The 21,872-nt window shown below is 44.9% G+C and overlaps 1 protein-coding gene across 6 annotated transcripts in view; it reads left to right on the top strand.

Moving 5' to 3' along the window:
- Positions 1 to 21,872, top strand: part of PLCH2 (phospholipase C eta 2) — a 310,582-nt gene that overhangs the window by 228,703 nt on the left and 60,007 nt on the right. For all 6 annotated transcript variants that reach the window (XM_079986753.1, XM_079986749.1, XM_079986750.1 and 3 more), the window contains 4 exons: positions 1,087 to 1,290; positions 1,905 to 2,025; positions 9,433 to 9,604; positions 16,072 to 16,179. In XM_079986753.1, the coding sequence (XP_079842879.1) occupies positions 1,087 to 1,290; positions 1,905 to 2,025; positions 9,433 to 9,604; positions 16,072 to 16,179 (605 nt within the window). The remainder of the gene's footprint in view (positions 1 to 1,086; positions 1,291 to 1,904; positions 2,026 to 9,432; positions 9,605 to 16,071; positions 16,180 to 21,872) is intronic.

Here is a 21,872-nt window from a genome sequence, read left to right as displayed (position 1 = left end):
CACTTCTCAGATTAATTTATGGATGCCCTGTGGATGTCACCTTAATTAATTTGGGCTGTTCCCCCTTCAAATAATAATAAGAATCAGAGCGTGGTGCATTTGTGCAAAATTAGTTTAAAGTACCTTGTAAGGAATGCGTTGATCCTAAATGTCTGATCCCCCCCCCCGCCCCCCACCTAAAGCAAGCAGTTTTCTAGAGAAATTATCTCTGAGATTGCCGGCTAATTTTCAGACAGAGCTGCTCAGAGAAAAAATTATTTTACCTTCCATGATTTTTTAAAAAGAGTATCATCTAATCATAGAATAATAAGAATCATCTAGGCTATAATTTTAATTGTGTTTTATTGATTGAGGTTTGTAAACCATCCTGGGATCTATTTTGACAAAGGTCAGTTTAAAGGTAAATGTAAAGGGACCCCTGACCATTAAGTCCAGTCGTGGCTGACTCTGGGGTTACAGTGCTCATCTCGCTTTATTGGCCGAGGGAGCCGGCGTACAGCTTCCGGGTCATGTGGCCACCATGACTAAACCGCTTCTGGTGAACCAGAAACGCCGTTTACCTTCCCACTGGAGCAGTACCTATTTATCTACTTGCACTTTGACGTGCTCACCCCGTCATGGGGATTCGAACCACCGACCTTCTGATCAGCAAGTCCTAGGCTCTGTGGTTTAACCCACAGTGCCACCCGCGTCCCAAGGTCAGTTTAGAAGTCCCAGAAGTAAATAGTTCAGTGCAGGGAATCTGCTGCTACAACAACCCTAGCAGGTGGTTCACCCAGACTCTGCTTGGAAAGGAAGGATAGCTCCCTACCCCATGGTGGTGTTATTGAAGATGGGACTTACTTGCAGTGCTGCTGCCCCTAAAATGCAACTGATTATTAAAATACATTTCTTCAGCATGACTGTGGGTGAGCCAGAGAAAGGGTTAGGAATGCTGACTTATTTTCCTGCATGGAACACTACTGGCATAGTGAGTGGGGATTTAGACCCAGGCCTCCCTAGGCCTTACCCAACCCTCTAACAATTATCCCCCACTGGCAGGTTAATTGCGTCATTAATCCAGCCCATGTGACCTTCCTTCCATAGGGTTCACCAACTACATGCGCAGCCCGGCTGGGGATATCTTCAATCCAGAGCACTACCAAGTCAACCAGGACATGACTTGCCCTTTGAGTCACTACTTCATCACCTCCTCTCATAACACCTACCTCATGGGGGACCAGCTGATGTCTCAGTCCAGAGTTGACATGTACTCTTGGGTTCTGCAGTCTGGATGTCGTTGCGTTGAAGGTAAGGACCAAAAGCCCACACCCCATTGCCCACCCCCTTTTGTTAAAAAAACAACAACTCAACTGCAGAATCATTTATGTATTCCATAGATTCTTGTTTCTACCCATCATCATCCTTACAAGAGGAGATGTTCGTCCACCATAGCAGGTTTTTTGTTTTGTTTTAAATATGTTATTGGCCTGTGTAGCTCAGTATTACCTTCACTGATGGCAGCAACTCTCCAGAGTTTCAGAGAGAAATCTGTCAAATATTTAATATGGCCAAGCAACCATTAAAGAAAGTACAAAATATTAAAAAATGGAAAATCGCAGCCTCAGAAGAACAAAGATGACCAGTTAGGACAGGCATAGGCAAACTCTGGCCCTCCAGATGTTTGGGACTGCAATTCCCATGATCCCTAGCTAACAGGACCAGTGGTCAGGGATGATGGGAATTGTAGTCCCAAACATCTGGAGGGCTGGAGTTTGCCTATGCCTGAGTTAGGAGCTTACCATCATAGCTGGTCTAAGAGATATTACAACATTCAGATATTACAACATTCACCGTGCTAATGGATTTATTACAATCCCCCTCCTTAAATCTAAACCTTCTGTATTTGTTCTTTCCCTTTGCAGTTGACTGCTGGGATGGACCAGACGGTGAGCCTATCGTCCACCATGGCTACACCCTCACCTCCAAGATCCTTTTTAAAGACGTGATTGAGACCATAAACAAATATGCCTTCGTCAAGAGCGAGTAGGTATCCGTGTGGGTGCTATATTTTAAGAATTGGGTGTACCAAGGGGAAGATCAACCATTATCATTGTACACTGGAATGATTCATCTATTTTGTATTTGTATCTTGTTGTGATGAGGGGGGGTGGTTCTGGGAGAGGACAGATTACCGTGTTGGGAGATGCAGGTGTATGGAAATTTGGTTTGGAGTTTCTGTGTTTTATTAAGAGCCAAGCCCACTGTCTACCCAACCACCCCAGGTCTTCATATTAAAGTCTCCCCCCTCATCTAACTTTCCTTGCTCATCCGCCCACTTTCTCTAGTAGAATTATCCCTGTGATTTAAGGAACCAGTGCTGGAAGAGGGTTAGCTGGGCAACACTAGATTCCTGTAGGCATTATCTTTACAGCCTGAATGCATAGCCATTATCCTTAAAGCCCATGGAATGCATGGCAATTGTAGTTACCAAAGCTTCTGAGTTAAATAAATCAAGTTGGGAGACACCAGAAATTACTGTTCCCGTGAATACCAGCAGCAGTGGATCTGAGCCATAAAGGTGAGGCCTAAAAGCCTTTGTTGTCATCAGCCAGCCCTCCCCTGAAGGGCAAATTGGCATACAAAAGAGGATGTTGTACGGGCTATTGGCATCTCCCCAGGCTTCATCTTCCCAAGCTTAAATTTGCATGCAAAAGGGGAAGGGGCCTTCTAGGGTGGAATCTACACACATATTTTAAAAAAAACACTGTGAAGATGCTTTATTTTAATATGTTTTGAAAAATACATTGGATTTTGCATAGCTCACTGTCGCCATCTATTGTCACATTTGTATATTGCACTTTACAACACATTTGAAACGTTTTATTTACAGCTGTGTAGCTGAGTCCTAGGCTTGGTCTTCCCGAGCTTTCTTAGCTAACTCTTGGAAGGACTCCAAGAAGCACAGGGGGAGCCAATTTCAAGATCAGCCTATCGCTGTTCCCCTTGCTCTTTTTTCAAAGTCTCAGGAAAGCTTGGCCTAATGTGATCATGGGGATGGGGGACATGCAGCACCCCAAATTCTGCTGGGGTACAATTCCCATCAGTCTTAGCCAGCAAGGCTAATGGTCAGGGTTGATGGGAGTTTTAGTTCAGCTCCCTCTGTTTGTAAGCAAGAAGGCAGGCCAGGGGGATATTGGTGGAGCAGTGTCTTGTTTGACATAATGGACCAGAGACAGGCAAGCTCCACTGAAAACATGACTGCTTATTAGCAGGTAGCTGACAACCCAGCTGCTTGGCCTCCAAACTACAGGGTATTTTGTCAGGCAGGAGACAGAAAGTCCGAAAGTGCCATTATCCAGATGGCAGAAATGCATCCTGCTCAGATGGGATGAGATTTGCTGCCTCTGAATCTAGAGTCACTCAGATAATCAGAGAGAGAAAGTGGGGCAGGGATGCCTTCCAGATTTTTTTATTTTATTTTAACATGTCCTGTTTGTCTGAGAATAATGGGTCTCTGTGTCAAGGTAAGTTCCTGCAGCCAGTGCTTTTGCAGTGGCTTCCAAGAGTGTGTGGAGAAACTCTTTTATGTGACTTTCCTCTTTCTGTGCTCCCCCCCCCCCTTTCTGTGCTTTGATTCTGCAAACTTAAAGCTGTGACAGCAGTTCCATCTCCTCTCACTGTGCAAGCCAGAAGGGCTCAGGATATCTTAGCAATATTTGTAGTACCCTCACCGGACTACAATGCACAGAATTAGAAGTGCTATTTTTCTAGAAAAAGAGGATCCAGAACTCACCATGAATGCCTCCCTCGTTCTTTTAGAATGGCAATGGCGCCCACCTGAGAGGTGCTGGAACTGAGCTCTGGTGAGTTCCAGCTGGAAAAAAAAAAGCCCTGAGAATTATGAACACAAGAAAATATGTCTGTAACCTTATCTACAGTTGAGACTCCTAGGATGTAATGCAGGAGGCCAACTGTAGGTGGAGCCTCTTCCAATGACAGGCATTCTAGTTTTGCCACCATCTTCCTCCTTGCTGAGTTTTAAAACGCTGAGGCTGAGGAGGAGGAAGCAGACAAGCAGTGCCACGCTCTGGGGCTGGGTGAGGACACTAAGGTTGATGGGGCAGTGCCCCAGCTGCCCTGCTGGGCCAGATGCTACTGCCTATCTAGTTAAGTGTCCTGTTCCCCACAGTGGTTAACCCAGTAAGGAGCCTGCAAGCAGACTGTTCAGAACTTCTGAACCTTCCTGCTGTCCCGCTCCAAATCAACTGGTATTCAGAGGTAGACTGCATCTGAACCTGGAGATTCTGTGTTGTGACTAGTTGCAACTGAGAACCTTATCCCCCATGAATTTGCTGTTTCAAACTATCTAAAGTATATACTGTTTTTAACAATGTGCTGTGCGAATTCTTTGGGAGACGGGAGGCTGTGGCAGTCAGAACTGTTACAAAACAAGTCTAAATTTCATAGTGAAGGCATACTGTCAGTGCAATCCTGAATGCATATGACTCAGAAGTAAGTCGTGGTTGCGTTCAGTGAAAAGTTTGAGGCTGTAGCTGGAAGGAGCAAGGAAGAGGAGTGTAGGGTAATGCAAAATTATTAACACTATTACTAATTTCCATAGCACAAACATGTATAAAACATACCTATGCATTGCACAGAATTTCAGTTTAAAACAAAAGAGCATAAAAAGAGTGGTTGCAGACAGCTGTTTGTTGAGCATCCATTGTGATCTATTTGCAGGGAGACTACATAACATTGGCTATTTAGTGAGCATTTGCCCTGATTTGTTTATGCGGAGGTTATTTGATGTTGCATCAACACATGTGCTTTCTCATGCTTTCCAGAGCATTTCCCCTCACTTTCCCCCATGCAAAAAGTCTGATCTTTTGGGGGAAGTGGCTTTGTTGCGCTGTCCCAATCGTCTAATAATAGTGGGCCCCCAAATATACTTGCATGCGATTGGTATCCCAACTCAACCGTAGCGACAGTCTGGAAGCAAGAAAATTCAAGCAGAATACATTAAACAAACAGAAACGTTAAAAACGGTTGATCTGCCAAGAAGGCTATAGAAACTATAAATCATTTTCTGAAGAAGGCTTGGTGAAATGACAAGTCTTTGGTTGATGCCTGAAGCTCTGTGGATTATACCAACTTGATTTCACTAGGGAGAGAGTTCAATAACTCTGGTACCGTTGCCGCCACACTAAGTGCACAATTTCTTGCTGAGGGTGCCAGATATCAGTGGAAGATTGCAAAGATAGCATACACAGCTCGGTTCCTCCCACTGTACCTTCTCAGTGGATGTCCGAACAGGCATCTGTCTCACTTACCCTGTGTACACACTCCTGTTAATTCTGCACCCAGTGCCCACCCATCTCTGGTTTTGAAAGTGATGGACATATGGCTTAGCTGCAACCCATATCTATCCTATTGTTTTCTTATGAAATGCTGTATTTTGTTGAATTCCCCCACCCCCAAACCAGCTTCAATCGAAATTGAGAAAAATGAATGACCTAGCTGTGTTCCAAGTTACTAATGTGCACAGCCCCAGGGTACGTTCCCTGTGAAGAGGTGTTGACAGTTAAACCACTCTGAGAATTGTAGCTCCATGAAGGATATAGGAGGTCTCCTGACATCACTCAGCACCCTTAACAAACAACAGCGCCCAGAATTCTTTATTTTCTTTTTTGGGGGGGGAGGGGAGAAGCCATGACTGTTTAAAGTGGCATCTTCTTAGTGCTTTACATGCATCATGATGTGATTGTGGCCTAAGATTCAGCAAAGAGGGTAAACTGAGCTGGGGCAGGTACCGAGCCCCATGGCTTTTGGCCAAAAAACCCTACCTCTATTTATTTTTGTTACCTTGTGCATAGCACGCAGTGTGGACGTAGCAGGCTTAGTCAGGCACGGCCGATTTAGTGGAGATGATAACCAGTAATGGGCTGCGCTGGGCAACTGGTGTGGAATTGCCTTTACATCATTCCATCGTCTCACCTTGAATCCACTTTTCCTCTCAAAGCCGTATGATGAGCTCCAAGCCATATGGAGCGCTTTCAGTGCCTAAGCTCAGAGAATCCAAAAATAGATACTGAAACCCCAAAGAGAGCCAGGAGATTGATTGATTGGCTTGTAAAGTCTGTCCTTTACAGTGTGGTGCCAGCGCTGTTAGACCCGGTTAATGAATCTTCCCTGGCGGGAGACTGTGGCTTTCTCTCTGTGTGTTTGTGGCTTATATTTCTAAATATAAACACGAGCAGAATTCTCAGGTTGAACAGTCAACCCCCTTGCCCCCCCAACCCTGGGTTGTAGCCATTGCTTAGTCCTACTCAGAGCAGACCCTTTGGAATTAATGGAGATGACTAACTCAGGTCCATTAATGTCCGTGGATCTATTCCGAGTAGAACTTAGTTGTTTACATCCCATTCTTTCTTGGAGGTTCTCAAACTATTATCTGTGGGCTAGGGACAGGCAAATCTGTCAATTTTCTTTTCTGAAAATGCCCTTGGCACACTGTGTGGTGGTGTAAACTGGTGGAATCTAAGACCCAAGTACAATTTGCTGAGTTCAGGGAGCAGGGCTTCTCTCCATAACTGGTGAAACCAGACTCAATTATGCAAAAGAAAAGCACTTCCGAAATTTCTCTCACTTTGCATAATTTATACCTAATGTGAAGTTCAGGGTATTTCTTGGCTTGGAAATGCGAAAATGTTTAGCACATACACAGTACCCACTAGGGTCAAGCTGAAAGTCTGAAGGTTTTTTACTTCTGGCTGAAATCTACAGGAGGTGAAAGAAATTATCTTAAAAGTTCAGAATGCTGGTGGTGGAGATAATTTTTTGCCCTCCCCTCTTTTTGGTTGCTGCTGCCTGTTTAGCAACAGTGGTAGTCAGAGGCTAACCACTGCTATCTGCCCCCCCCCCCGAATGCTGAGGTCAGTGTTTTTCCAGGGCACTCTGGGGAGCTGCCTGCACTGGGAGCGGCCATTTTGTCCTCACAATGAGTTGTATCCAGCACTAGTTCTAATCAAAGTTAATGAACATGACTAATGAACATTGAATTTAATGAACTAGACTAGTTATCTGGCCCATTGAGACTTGGTTGGATACAACCCTATGTCTGTGGGCAGTCTGGGAAAACAAAATGGCATCTGCTAGCTGCTTCTCACAGGGAATGTGAGAAACTTTGCCAGCAGCAGGGATAGAGCTGCCCTTTCTACTGGCCATGCGGCTAGAATCTCATTTTGTCACCTTTGAATGCAAACCCTCAAAGCGTCCCTATTTTCCAGGGACATTCCTGATTTAGAGAAGCCGTCCAAGTTTCTGATTTGATCCCGGAATGTCCTGCTTTTCCTTAGAATGTCCCTATTTTCACAGGAGAAATGTTGGAGGGTATGGAGTTATCTGACCCCTGAGCTGTCTCAAGGCAATCCTGTACAGTGGTACCTCGGGTTACATACGCTTCAGGTTACATACGCTTCAGGTTACAAACTCCGCTAACTCAGAAATAGTGCTTCAGGTTAAGAACTTTGCTTCAGGATGAGAATAGAAATTGTGCTCCGATGGCACAGCAGCAGCAGGAGGCCCCATTAGCTAAAGTGGTGCTTCAGGTTAAGAACAGTTTCAGGTTAAGTATGGACCTCTGGAACGAATTAAGTACTTAACCTGAGGTACCGCTGTATAGGGAAGTTTTTTGTGTTTTTTTTTAAATGTTTAATGTTTAATGGTGTTTTTTATATATGTTGGAAGCTGCCCAGAGTGGCTGGGGCCACCCAATAAGATGTGTGAGGCATAAATAGTGAAATTATCATTATGGAATGGGACGTCCCTATTTCCATTGGGAAAATGTTGCTGGGAGGGTATGTGAATGGGACAGTGAAATAGCAAGGGGTGGGGAACAGGACATTTTCACTTGGCCCTTACCACTGCCTTCAGCCCTAATAGACAATTCTTAGGACAGTAGTGCAAATAACAATGCATGCATTCAGCTCAAGTGAGCAAAACAACCCAAGTGCACATTTATGAAGAAAGTGGTGAGCAGAAAACAGTCACAGAGTGTGCTAAATTCAAGCAGGTCCTTCTGTTCCTTTTCTGTTTAAGTAGCCTGGTGGCTGATCATAAGCAGCCTGGATGCCTGTGCAGGGAATAAATTGGGCAGTATTTTCAGCTCTTTCCCCAGCCACAGTCTTATTTATGAGATGCTATCTCAGGTTTTTATCGCCTCTGAATACTCTGAGAGTCCTTTATTTGCAAGAGCATTTTTTGACTTTTTTTTTTTACATTTAAGCAAAACAGGAGAGTGGAGGAGGACAAGCCACAAGGCTTGCCGCTATCATAAACGTGATAATTAAGGGATATTCAGGGTGGTCTCAGAGCCTGCCAACAAGCTGCATATAATAAACTGGCTCAGGTTTTGAGATAATGATGGGCACTGGAAGTAAAAGGAACCTGTTGCTTGCTTTGTTTATATGATCCATTATCCAGTAGTACTGACTCTTTTAACTCATAGGAGGTAAGATGGGTACCCAGCGAGATGACTGCTAGGGTACACTGCACAGAGGAGGCTTCCGTTTGCCTTTTATCCAGCTTGGCCACTGCCTTTTATCCAGCTTGGCCATTCGCACTGGTAGGTTGGAAGGCAAGGAGCCCAGCAGTAGGTGGCGCCACAGTCAATTCCTCCTCCCTGCTGAGTTCCATAAGAAGCAACACCGAGACTGTAGAGGAGGAAGCTAACAGGCAGTGCCACCCCCTGGACTGCTTATAGGTATGGAGGCAGACAGTTTGGTGGAGCAATGCCCCATTCTTCCTAACGTACCAGCCTCCACTGGTTGGGACCCAGTTTTGGGTAGAGGCAGTATGTGTGTCTCTGTTCTGTGCCCAGGCACACTGCCTTCTCTCAATCATACTGGATTTTACTCTACATCCATGTCTCCTCCCTCAAAAGCAGGAAATGACCAAACAACACAAGAAAATTCCTGTTAAATCTTACCAATGGCACCATCTGGTCCAGCATCCCGTTCCCACAGTGGCCAACCAATAGGTATTTGAAACCTTGTCATTGAACAGAAGCTTGGAAGTGGCTTTTATATAAAAGAAAACATGACATTCTGACCTACTAAGCCAGGGATAGTCAACACTGTGCTCTCTGGGTGCTGTTTGACTTCCAACTCGCATCATCCCTGACCACTGGCTATAGCTGTGTGGGATGGATGGGAGTTGTAACCCAACAACATCCAGAAGCTAGCGCATTGGCTTTCCCTAGACTTAGTGACCACCATTGTTGGTATCCTCATGGGTGCAAACCAAGAACTCTCTTGTGTTTGGCATTTTGGGGCTGGAACCAGAAATGTGGCTGTGCATCTGCAGAATAGCAAGTGATTACAGAAAAAAACAACTTTGGCTACGCAACTGAACCATTTTCTCCTTGTGTGGGTTTGCTCTCCTCCTCCAAAGGTACCCTGTCATTTTGTCAATTGAGAACCACTGCAGCGTGGGGCAGCAGAAGAAGATGGCCCAGTATCTTATTGAAATCCTGGGGGACAAACTGGACCTGTCTTCCGTGAGCAATGAAGATCCCACAAAGCTGCCATCTCCAGAAAGTCTGAAAGGGAAAATATTGGTCAAGGTAAGATGTCTGCTATACATTTTGGGAAGCTGTTGGTTTGTCTGTCAGCTATACACTATATTAAGATAAAATAACCATATTTTGCATGATGGTTCCTGGGACCTAGGAGCAGGTTTGGATACAACTACAAACCGTTTTGAATCAAGGTGGTGGGTTGAACCTTTCAAAACTGCACTGATTTTTTTGGTTTCTTAGAATTCTTAAGCAACACTGGCTATGGGACTATTACTATATGTATATACACAGAGACACACTTTTCGCTTAGATTTGTTCCATTGTCTGTGTGTGAAATCCATCTTCCAGCCCGAGACTATTCCGAATTTTAAGATTCACAGTGTGTGCCTCAGCCACTCCTCCTTGCTGTGGCCGCAGCCAGCGTAGACCCAGCGAAGGTTTGTGCATGTCTAAATGAATAACCATGGATGACTGTGCCTGAACTGCCAGTGTCTCTCCGGAATCCTCCTAACATCAATCAAACTCTAATGGCATGTAGCATGAAGCTTGTGAAGTTAGCCTCAGGAGAGCCAGTCGAAGTGCTGCCGTTGTAGCTTCCCCTCTCGTTACTCTCCTACGTGCCGGCCAAGCAGTCCTCATTGCCTCCATCCTTTTGTTACGGCTAGCTGGTGAAGTTGTTGAATGGAATATCCCCTGGAGTGGTGGCAAAGGTTGTTGGTGTTATTGTTTAAATCTCTTTGCAAGCTGCCTGACATTTTGATAGACATTTGAGGGCAGCAAGTGAAGTACCCTCTGCATTTTTGGGGGGTGGTGGTGGTGGGGTTTAGGAGGCAGTCTGTTAATATATCAAATGGAAAAAGCTTCCCCTATTGGCCAGCCTAAATGTTGGCTCAAATGTTCCCAGTGCCTGAGAATGGGGGCCAATTTGGTTTTGCAGCTATGTTGACTTGGTCCATTGATAATAATAGTAGTAATAATAGTAATGATAATAATAATAATAATAATAATAATAATAATAATAATAATAATAGTTTTTATTTATACCCCGCCCTCCCCAGCCAAGACTGGGCTCAGGGCGGCTAACACCAGGTATAAAAACAATTGATTAAAATACAACTTAAAAACAAGATTAAAATACAACATTAAAATGCAGCCTCATTGCAGAGGTGAATTCAGTTGTGTGTTTTGTGAAGCTTGAGATAGTCTAGGCACTCCTGCAGCTCCTTACTATTTTGGGCAGAAGGGTGTCTCCGGCTGCTGTCCCAAACCCGGTGCCCCCCAGATCTCCCACCAGAGCCAGCCAGCATCACCAATAGTTGGGGTGATGGGAATTGTAGTCCAAAACATTCCTGGTTTGGGGAACACTAAAGGTAAAGGTAAAGGTACCCCTGCCCGTACGGGCCAGTCTTGACAGACTCTAGGGTTGTGTGCTCATCTCACTCTAGAGGCCGGGAGCCAGCGCTGTTCGCAGACACTTCCGGGTCACGTGGCCAGTGTGACGAAGCTGCTCCGGCGAACCAGCAGCAGAGCAGCACACGGAAACGCTGTTTACCTTCCCGCTAGCAAGCGGTCCCTATTTATCTACTTGCACCCGGGGGTGCTTTCGAACTGCTAGGTTGGCAGGCGCTGGGACCGAGCAATGGGAGCGCACCCCGCTGCGGGGATTCGAACCGCAGACCATGCGATCGGCAAGTCCTAGGCGCTGAGGTTTTACCCACAGCGCCACCCGCATCCCGCTTGGGGAACACTAGTCTACTGTAACTAGGACTCAACTGGAATCTTCTCAACAGTAGCACCAATTTGGCCATCCCATGAATCCCATAAATCTCAGCTGATTCCCCACCCACTCTGCACCAAAGCTCTTCGATATAATGATAAGTCTCATAGTCTCTTCAGGCTTACTATAGTAAGTTTACAAGCTAAATTAAATTATAGTATCTGGGCAAGAGCTTGCAAATGAAGATGGCATTCAGTGTTATCCAAAGGTACTGGGGCTTTTTTTGGGGGGGGTGTATGACATACTAATAAGAAAGAGGTTGTTTAAAATTTTACTTAGGGCTGCAGAATGTAGCAGCCAGGTTGCTGACAAGGACGTCCCATTGATATCACATAGCACCTCCATTGAGAGAGCTGCTCTAGCTAACACTATCCTGTTGGGTGCAGTTCAAGGGTTTTGCTTTTAGCATTTAAAGCCCTAAGCAACTTAAGTCGAGGTTACCTATGGGATCACCTCACCCCATATCTGTGTGTCTAGCAATTGTTTTCCTGAGCATACCACATGCCCCAGAGGTGCACTTAGCCTATACTTGAAAGTGGGCTTTTAAGTCTCGTAACTCCAGCCCTCTGGAATCAATTACAAGCTGAAATTTGGTGCTCAGCATCCTGATGTTTGGGCAATCATTGATTCCCCCCCCCTCACATTTTGTGACCCAGTCATTTGTGAAATATTAACTGTGCATTCCTAGGAATTGTTTTTAGTTTGTAGGATTGTTTTTTCATTCCTTTGGGGGAGGTTGTAATATTTCTATTTCATCTCCTTGTACACCACGTTGGCTGTGAAGCCGTTTATAAATTTGTAAAACAAATAACCCATCACAAATGCCAAAGACATTTTTAGATGCAGAGCAGAAGCAAAACAAAAGATCTCTAAACTATCAAACACTATATGCTTTGCATCACTGTGGGAGGGCTGTTTGAGATGGATATGAGCTGTGATGTTACCTGGAAGAAGCTAGCCCTGAAATAGAAGGCTGTGGCCTTTAAGGTAGGTATGAAACAAAGACTCAAAGTACAGTGGTGCCTCGCAAGACGAAAATAATCCGTTCCGCGAGTCTCTTTGTCTAGCGGTTTTTTCGTCTTGCGAAGTATCCCTATTAGCGGCTTAGCGGATTAGCGCTATTAGCGGCTTAGCGGCTTAGAAAAAGGGGGGGAAAGGGAAAAAACTGGCAAGACGTTTTCATCTTGCGAAGCAAGCCCATAGGGAAATTCGTCTTGCGAAGCGCCTCGAAAAACGGAAAACCCTTTCGTCTAGCGGGTTTTTCGTCTTGCGAGGCATTCGTCTTGCGGGGCACCACTGTACAGACGTAGGTCTTTTTCACATCTACTCTGCTGCCAACATCAGTTTTACGCAAGTTCTAGCTGTCGTGACTCCTCCCTGCAAAATAAAATCTTGAGAACTGTGCCTTAGCAGAGCCTTGGTTTGGAGAGTGTGGGTATGCACATGGAATTCATATTGTTGCCCCAAGATACATGCATAAGAGGCTAATAAGCCCTCTGACATTCTGAGCACATAGTGACACTGTCATGCTAACAGAGGAGAATTTCTCTTTTTTATATAGCCTTAACTGTGCCCTGTTAGTCATGGTTATCTATTTTTTTCCAAAGTAAAAAAAATAAATGGAGCATTCGAATCAACCTGAATCTTTCACAGCACAGGTTAAATTTCAGGCAAAACCTTTTTTTAACAGGCACTCAACCATAAAATCAGCTGCTGACAGACATTATAGAAGCTCCTCCCATTGAACATTCCCACCCCCATATAAAAAAATTCGGCCAGCAACAGAGGGTCAGCATTGCTGGTTACAGCCCTGGAGTCTTAAAAAAAAAAGCATTGGCCCCAAACCTGATGGAGCTGTTTGTCTGCCATTTGTTGGGCTTTATCCACAGGTGGCGCTGTGGGTTAAACCACAGAGCCTAGAACTTGCCAATCAGAAGGTTGGCATTTCGAATCCCTGCGACGGAGTGAGCTCCCGTTGCTCGGTCCCTGCTCCTGCCAACCTAGCAGTTCGAAAGCACGTCAAAGTGCAAGTAGATAAATAGGTACCGCTCCGGTGGGAAGGTAAACGGCATTTCCGTGCCAGAAGTGGCTTAGTCATGCTCGCCACATGACCCAGAAGCTGTACACCAGCTCCCTCAGCCAATAAAGCGAGATGAGCATCGCAACCCCAGAGTCAGCCACGACTGGACCTAATAGTCAGGGGTCCCTTTACCTTTATCCACTGTGAGAGGCTATTATGACTTAAGATGTTATCCAACTGTGCCAAAAGGAATAATAGAATTGTAGTGTTGGAAAGGGACCTCAAGGGTCATCCAGCTAAACCCTCTGCAATGCAGGAATCTCAGGTAAAGTATCCGTGACCGATGGCCACCCACCCTCTGCTTAAAAGCCTCCAAGAAAGGAGGAGAGTCCACAACCTCCCAAGGAAGAATTTTCCACTGTTGAGCAGCTCTTACTATCAGAAAGTTTTTTCTGATGTTTAGTCAGAATCTCCTTTCTTGTAACTCGAAGCCACTGGTTTGAGTGCTACGCTCCAGAGCAGGAGAAAACAAGCTTGCTTCAAACTTATAGCTGTTATAAGAAAACTTGGAGCTTTTTTTTTTTAAGCAGCAGTAGTAATAACAATAACAATAACAATAACAATAACAATAACAATAACAATAACAATAACAATAACAATAATAATATAACCCTCCGTAATAACACCATCACCCCATGGTGAACGGGGAGGCACACAACTTAGTTTCTTTTAACTGAGATTTGGACCTGGATCAAATTGGTCAGCCTCCCAAGACAGAATCAGACTGTTTCCCTTAGTGCTGAATTGAGGTCTAAAATGAATCTTGTGGTCAGTGCATACTCTTACTGTGAGGACGTGGGTGGCGCTGTGGTTTAAACCACTGAACCTCTTGGGCTTGCCGATCGGAAGGTCGGCAGTTCAAATCCCTGCGACGGGGTGAGTTCCTGTTGCTCTGTCCCAGCTCCTGCCAACCAAGCAGTTCGAAAGCATGCCAGTGCAAGTAGATAAACAGGTACCGCTTCAGCAGGAAGGTAAATGGCATTTCTGTGCACTCTGGCTTCCATCATGGTGTTCCATTGCTCCAGAAGTGGTTTAGTCATGCTGGCCCCATGACCCGGAAAGCTGTCTGTGGATAAATGCTGGCCCCCTTGGCCTGAAAGTGAGATGAGTGCCGCAACCCCATAGTCACCTTCAACAGGACTTAACCATCCAGGGGTCCTTTACCTTTACCTTACTGGGAATGGCTTTTCATCATAAGGACATAAGAATATGCTGCTGGATCAGGCCAATGGCCCATCTAGTGCAGCATCTGTCCCTATAGTGGCCAGTCAGGTGCCTATGGAAAGCCAGCAAGTAGCAGCTGAGTGCATCAGCACTCTCCCTTCCTGTGATTCCCAGGCACGGATATACTCAGAGGCTTGCTGCCTATGGCAGTGGAGGCAGAACACAGCCACTTTGGCTGATAGGGACAGGACTGTGGGACATGTGGCCCACCAGATATTGCTGGACTGAAACGTGTGTGTCATCTCAGTCCACTGACCATGCTGCTTGGGGCTGGTTGGGAGGTGGAGCCTCAAGGTCATCAAGATTTTGCACCTGTGCTCTCTACCTTCCCTGTGTGTACCACACAGAGCTTGACATTGTTCAGTTAACTTTCACCAAGCATTTTCATCCAGTCTGCTCCTGGCGGTGGCCATTTATAGACGATTGAATTTTCAAGTGCAAGAGATCAATGGCAACTCTCTTGAAGAAATTCTCCCATCTTTGAAGCGATTCATTTAGATGGAGCTTCTGATAAGTACCTGGGATGATTCTTCACTCATAATGGATAACCCAGCACCTTAGGTCATTCAGCCCTTTTTTAAAGGATTTGGTGGCTGTGAAGATTCAGTCAATAAATATATATTACCTGCCTGCTTTGGACTCCTCCATTTTGAGGCATTGGTATCAGAGCAACCTGGGACTCGGTCGAAGTTTTGGCTCTTCAAAATGACACAAACATCATTAGAAGATGTTGTTCTTTTGGTGCCCAAATGGGGCAGCTATAAATTACCGTATTTTTCGCCCTATAGGATGCACCTTTTCCCCTCCAAAAATGAAGGGGAAATGTGTGTGCGTCCTATGGGGCAAATGCAGGCTTCAGGAAGCTATCCACAAGCCTTGCAAGCCCGGCGGGAGTTCCCGCGGGCTCACAAGGCTTGCAGGCAGCAGCCTGCAGCCCAAAGCACGGGGCGCCCTCTGGAGGGCGCCCCGTGCTTCGCGCAGGTGTCCGCAAGCCTTGCGAGCCCGCGGGAACTCCCGCAGCGCTCCTTCCCGCTGTTCCGCTGTTCCCTGACCTGGTTTGGATTCCCCAACCTGGTTTTGGGGGGGAAATAAAGGAAATTTCCCCCCCTTTATTCCCCCCCCCAAAAAACTAGGTGCATCCTATGGGCCGGTGCACTCTATGGGATGAAAAATACGGTATGTTCTGCCCAAACAGTGGTTATGCCTACTTGACAGGGTTGTTGTGAAGATGAAATAAGGGAGATGGACTACCGTGAATGTACTACCCTGAGCTCCTTAAATGGAATAAAAATGCAAGAAATGAATCTGTGCATGTATCTTTCTGTGATTTTTTTTTTTTAATGCTCACTTGGCTAAGATGCCATCAATACAGTACTTTGTATTGATTCTTATTTCTAGTTTGTGCAGCTTAATTATGCTTTTGCCTCCCAGGGGAAGAAACTTCCAGCTAACATTAGCGAAGATGTAGAGGAAGGAGAAGTGTCTGATGAGGACAGCGCCGATGAGATGGAAGATGACTGTAAACTGATGAATGGAGACGTAAGTATTGCAATGCAGAAGGGGGCCCTTAATGCAAAAGTTGGTGCAGAGTGGAGTTGGGACTGATCTAGTGAATAACATTTACCAGTGTTAAAACCGAGCTGAGTAAAGGTGTTTCTGCAGGAATTGGGGTGGGTTGGGTGCTTTGTTAGCTGTGAAGAACACCCCACCCTTTTATGGTGGGGTGTTCTTCACCCCCTAAAATGATAGCACTGTAGAGTTGGAAGGGACCATGAGGGTCATCTAGTCCAACCCCTGCAATGTAGGGAAACTATTGCTCAAACCCATGACCCTGGGATCAAGAGTCTCATTCTCTACTGACTGAGCTATCCACAGGGATAAATTGCATGCCTTACTGAAACACACCACACATCGTACCCCACAAGAACCCTCTTCGCAGACACACCACCCCAGACTTAACACACCACACACACACACACACACACACACACACACAGAGCCTCCCCCTCCAGAAGATTTGCTAGGAGGAAAGTGGTGTTCTCTTCCAGAGTTTTTTCTCATGTTGATCTACTGCTGTAGATCACGGTGAAAGAGATTTACTGTGGCAATATATCCCTGTGAACCACATAGCCAGTCAAACACTCAAGCCACTAGCCCATACTACCTGCCCACTTTGCACTGTGCCACCGCTGTGCTCCTATCCAAAGTAAAGAGGCAATGTGGTGTAGTGGTTTGATCATGGGCCTGGTAAAACATATGGCATGTGCTTGACGGGAATACACTGTGGCAGGCAGAAAAGAGCCTGCATGTGTTTAGGCGTTATGATCTTAGCAGGAGGATCTAGCAATACGGTAAGCCTCTGATGCTTCAAAAAGCAGTACAGAACCAGGACAATTGTGGGGAATCTTTGACGGTCCCAGGCTCCCCATCTTCCCCATATAGCAGGCATAGGCAAACTTGGCCCTCCGGGTGTTTTGGGACTACAACACCCATCATCCCTAGCTAACAGGACCAGTGGTCAGGGATGATGGGAGTTGTAGTCCCAAAACATTTGGAGTTTGCCTATGCTTGCTATATAGATTTGGGCCTGAAAGACCAAGGAGAAAAGTGTGGGCAGGAGCATGGAGGTTAAGTTGTGAGCCAGCAGAATTGGTGGTGTTCCCCAGCTTCCATTGCTGGTAACTGGGCAGGCCTGTTAAACTTCCAATTTCCCTGCTTTGTGGAGCTTGAGCTAATAGGAGATAACTTTAATTCTGATCTTAAACAGGCAGGTATGTGGGTTTTTTAAAAAAAAATCATCAAATACCATTTTTGAAGCAGGCAGCATTGGAGAAAATGATGGGATTTTGGTAGTACTTTTACTCTTGGTTTTTTTCTTCCAGATTTGCTATCTCTTACCCTCACCTTCTTATTTCTACATTCCTCTTGTTTTTACCTTTATCTATTCAGCAGAATAACAAAGAAAAGCATTTCCTGGACTGCTAAAGGTTGCAGGTTAACAACTGCCTGTTTGAATGTTTGCATTTTTCAGAAGAAAAACAATACTTCGCCACAGATATTTTAAAAAAGGTTCCTTGACATGCTGTTTTTCCTATGTGGTGGATTTCTTTGTTTTTTTGTTGGGGGGGGGGCTATTCAAAGGTGCAGTGATAACAGTCCAGGAAAAGTTTTGCCTCTTGGTTCTCCTGAGTGTTTCCTTGGAGGACAAACTTTTTAGATCTGTGCTGTACTGGAAGTGGGGGCTTTAAAAATTCTCTTAGACCTTGTCAACCCAGCTATCAGTTCTTTTGTGATGTCTGACATTCCCTCTGATGACTTTTTGTCTCCTTTTCTTTCCTGACCCATTGCACCCTTTCAAAGTGGAAGGTATGGTAAAAGCAGATTGTCGGTCATAGAGTTACAGCCTGCTTTAGCTTTGAAGCAGTGTAGAAAATTGCTGCGTTACCAAACCACAGTTGTGCTGAAACGGGGGTGGGGTGGGGTGGGTGAGAGAGATACTGGGTGGTGGTGTTGTGATCCTATCGCACTGGAACATTAAATGCCAATCAAAATGCTCAGCAAAACTATGAAACTCAAATTGTGCTAAATCCAAACAAAACACGCACCTGTTCATGATCAGAGACCGGTTAAAACTCAGGCCATCATTCTGTCTCACACAGGTGCACTTTGTTTAAATATTATTTATTCCAACCATTAATATACTGCTTAATAACAATGGTTGCTAAGTGGCGTACAAGTGGCTTTATAACAATGATAATAAAAATCAGTTTAAACTATAATATCAGAATTCAGTTTAAAATGCCTGGTGGGATCAAAAGAAACATTTTCAATAGATGCCAGATGTTTGCCAGGGAGGGGGTTGCTGTCTGACCTATAGTGGAAGGAAGTTCCATAAAACTGGGGCCACAAACTTGGACAAATGGCTGCTGGTGGATACGAGCCACACATCTGAGCAACGGGCTTACATCCTGTGCGAACTGATAACTGTTCTTGGCAGTACAAGTGATTGCAGGAGGTGTTCCAAGTCATACAAATCTGGAAGAAAGAAGCCTGGCCATAAGCATGATCAGGACCATGAACACTGGAAGGTTCAAGATGGATGAAAGGAAGTCCTTCTTCATGCAGTGCACAGTTAAATGGTGGAAGTCACACAGACCAGGAAGCAGCAATAGCCACCAACTTTTGGATGGCTTTAAAAGAGGACTGGAGGGTAGAGCTATCAGAGGCTGCAACCTGTGATCCAGCAGGGTATTCCTATGTTCTTATGGTGCATGTGGAAGGGTGGGCATAGCCAGGCCAAGTACTTCAGCACCAGGGCAAGGGACCTGTGGCCACCTAAATGTTGTTGGGCTAGAATCCCCATGATTCTTGACTATTGGCCATGCTGGGCTCATAAGATCTGTAGTTGAGCAACATCTGGAGGACCACAGCTTCTCCATCCTTGGCTTAAACTTCCAGTTGCGGACTGGAAACTGGTGACGCAAGAGCCTCCAAGGCAGACCTGCTCCTAGCCTAGAAGCCTTCTGGAAAGCTTCCCCACTGCTTAGCATCAGGACCTCCTCCTTCTGGACAGCTCCCTTTGCCTGGCTTGCAAGGCTGCAACTGTGTGAGGAACCCCCTCCCAGGTTGCTCACTAGGCTAAAAATGCCAGCATGAGGTTCAAGCCCTAGAAGCAACGGGAGTAGAAAGTAATTTTGTCTGTTTTCTCAATAGCTTGCGCAAACACTATAGAAAATCAATACTTAACCCAATTGAATCTGTTGCCATTTGCCTGCTGCAAATCTTCCTGGGCTTCACTCAAGCACCAACCTTTAGCGAGGAGAGGAGATGAAATTTCATTTTCCTTTCTCCCCTTCCCACCCTCCACAGAAAAAGAAAAGAAAAAGTCTTGGAGGAAAGTTGGGAAGACGAAACTAGGAGAAATCTTCATTCCTTCTGAAGGGGCCCATCTGTATTGTATTAATGTTTCCTTTTGATTTTGTTTAAATTATATTTTTTTAAAAAAAGCTGGAGCAGGGACCTTCACTTTGTGTTGCATCTTTGTCTTCATTAGCTTTCAATTTGTTTCATCTGCTTTAAAAGGAGAAAAAAACAAACAAACCAAAACTTTCTGCAAGCAACATCTGGGTTTCCAGATGCGTTTGACAGGCCCTGCTCTTGAACGGCACTTTGAAAGCACGGAAACTGACAGCTGGTATTTTGATACCATTAATCCCCATTCGGTGGCTAATTGAGAAAGCATAGGCTGCATTCTTCTGAAGGTACAAGTTGCTTGGAAGTTAGAGCCAACAGGTAGGAAAGATGCACACACATTCCTGTTGTGCATCATATGCAATTTAACCCTCTTCCAAAGAAGCCGAAAACCAGGCAGTTTTATGAGGTCGTTTTCTATCCTGCACAACTTCCAGTGTAGTAGAAAATCAACATTGGGTAAAATGAATGATACAGTTTATGGTATCTTTTTTCTAGCCACACATGTTTCAGGATTGTAAAATGTCTGAAAACAAAGCCATGTGTGTAGTATCAGGAGAAGGGCACTCAAATTCCTTCCCTGGGTTGATTTGGGCTCAAAACACCACATCAGACTCTATATTTTACCCCAGTAAGTTAACATTGCCTGTTTTTCTTCGTTGTTTCTTTTTAAGCATATACTCCATTTGGAAGATTCACTTGGTTTTCTTGGCATTTTTGTGTGTGTGGTTTTTTTTATTATTATTATTTGCAGAGTGAAAACTGTGCCTGAAATTTGGGGGCCTGGCTCACTGCTGGGCAGATATCAGTAAAGTAGGAGAATGACATTGTAGGTCTATTTCTGAATGAATTTGCAGTGAAAAGTGATCCCAGGGTGGCTTCCAGCCCTGTTTTCGTGGGGAAAGTTTTAATGCATAATCTACAAAGAAGCTCCAGAAATAGACCAGAATATATAACAGAACTATGCTTTTAGAAGATACTTTTTTTCTTAGAGCTCAAAGCATTCCCCATATGATTCTGTCTCTCACTCTCTCTTTTGTGGACAAAAATTCAAGTTTCTATTTATTACATGTGGGACCTGCTGCAAGAAAGTTGCTGTGTGGAGTGTTCCTGTTTGATATTGTAGCCAGCTGGCTCAGCCCATATCCAGGACACTCCATTCTGTTCCCCTGCCTGGTATCCCATTCTCCATCCCAGCAGACATTCATCATTCTGTGACCACAGAGCATTCACAGTTTTTATTGGCTGTTCCACCCCCCCCCCAAAAAAAAAGAGTTTTTGTACTTTTGGAAAGTTTGGGGCTCCTTCAAGGATTCTGAGCATCCCTTTTGTTTCTCAATAACCCTGTTTGGGCTACACAGCCAAGCATATCTCATAATTTGAGTTTGCTCTTAATACATCTAAGTGGAGTCTGTTTGTTTCAAATCCCACTTACATGTATTAAGAGAAAACTCAAATGTTGGAGTGCTGCTGTTCATTGAGCTAGCCATGTCATTTTGAAGATCCCATTCCATTCCCCTTCCCCATTTTCACCGCCCCATTTCTCAACATCACCTGACAATTGAACAACCTCATTCCTCGTTGGACTGCGTTTGTTTTATAGTGGGGGAAGGGTGCTTATGTACATGTGTGTTCTCTTAGATTATTTTTCTAAAGATTTTTGGTACTACTTCAAACCTCAAGGGTTCCCACAAGCCTTCTAATACCTCCGCCTCATAAATGGATAGAGCTGTTGTCTTTGCGTAAGGATCCTCAAGGTGGTGGTTAATATATTGGATGAGACATACTTGGGCCACTTTCCTGTCTAAAACAAATATTGTGCATATGGAGTGTTTTGATCGCTCTGGAGATGCTATCTAAATACAGTGGTACCTCAGGTTAAGAACTTAATTTGTTCTGGAAGTCTGTTCTTAACCTGAAACGGTTCTTAACCTGAGGTACCACTTTAGCTAATGGGTCCTCCCGCTGCCGCCACGCAACCGCCGCACAATTTCTGTTCCCATCCTGAAGCAAAGATCTTAACCCGAGGTACTATTTCTGGGTTAGCGGAGTCTGTAACCTGAAGCGTCTGTAACCTGAGGTACCACTGTAATAAGAATAGCCGTGGTGCTCTGAGTTGGATCTGAATTGCCAGCTCCATAATACCAATGGAGGACTAAGGATACCCTGTGCTGGTCAATGAATGCAAAGATTCTGAGATGATTGACAGGGACTTGGTGCTGAATTTCTGGTTTGCCTCACACCTAACTGTATATTAAAAT

This window comes from Podarcis cretensis (assembly GCF_951804945.1).
Source record: "Podarcis cretensis genome assembly, chromosome: 8".
In the NCBI taxonomy this organism is placed as follows: Eukaryota; Metazoa; Chordata; class Lepidosauria; order Squamata; family Lacertidae; genus Podarcis; species Podarcis cretensis.
The sequence above is the reverse complement of the archived record's forward strand: the minus strand, read 5'-3'. Positions and strand labels throughout refer to the sequence as shown.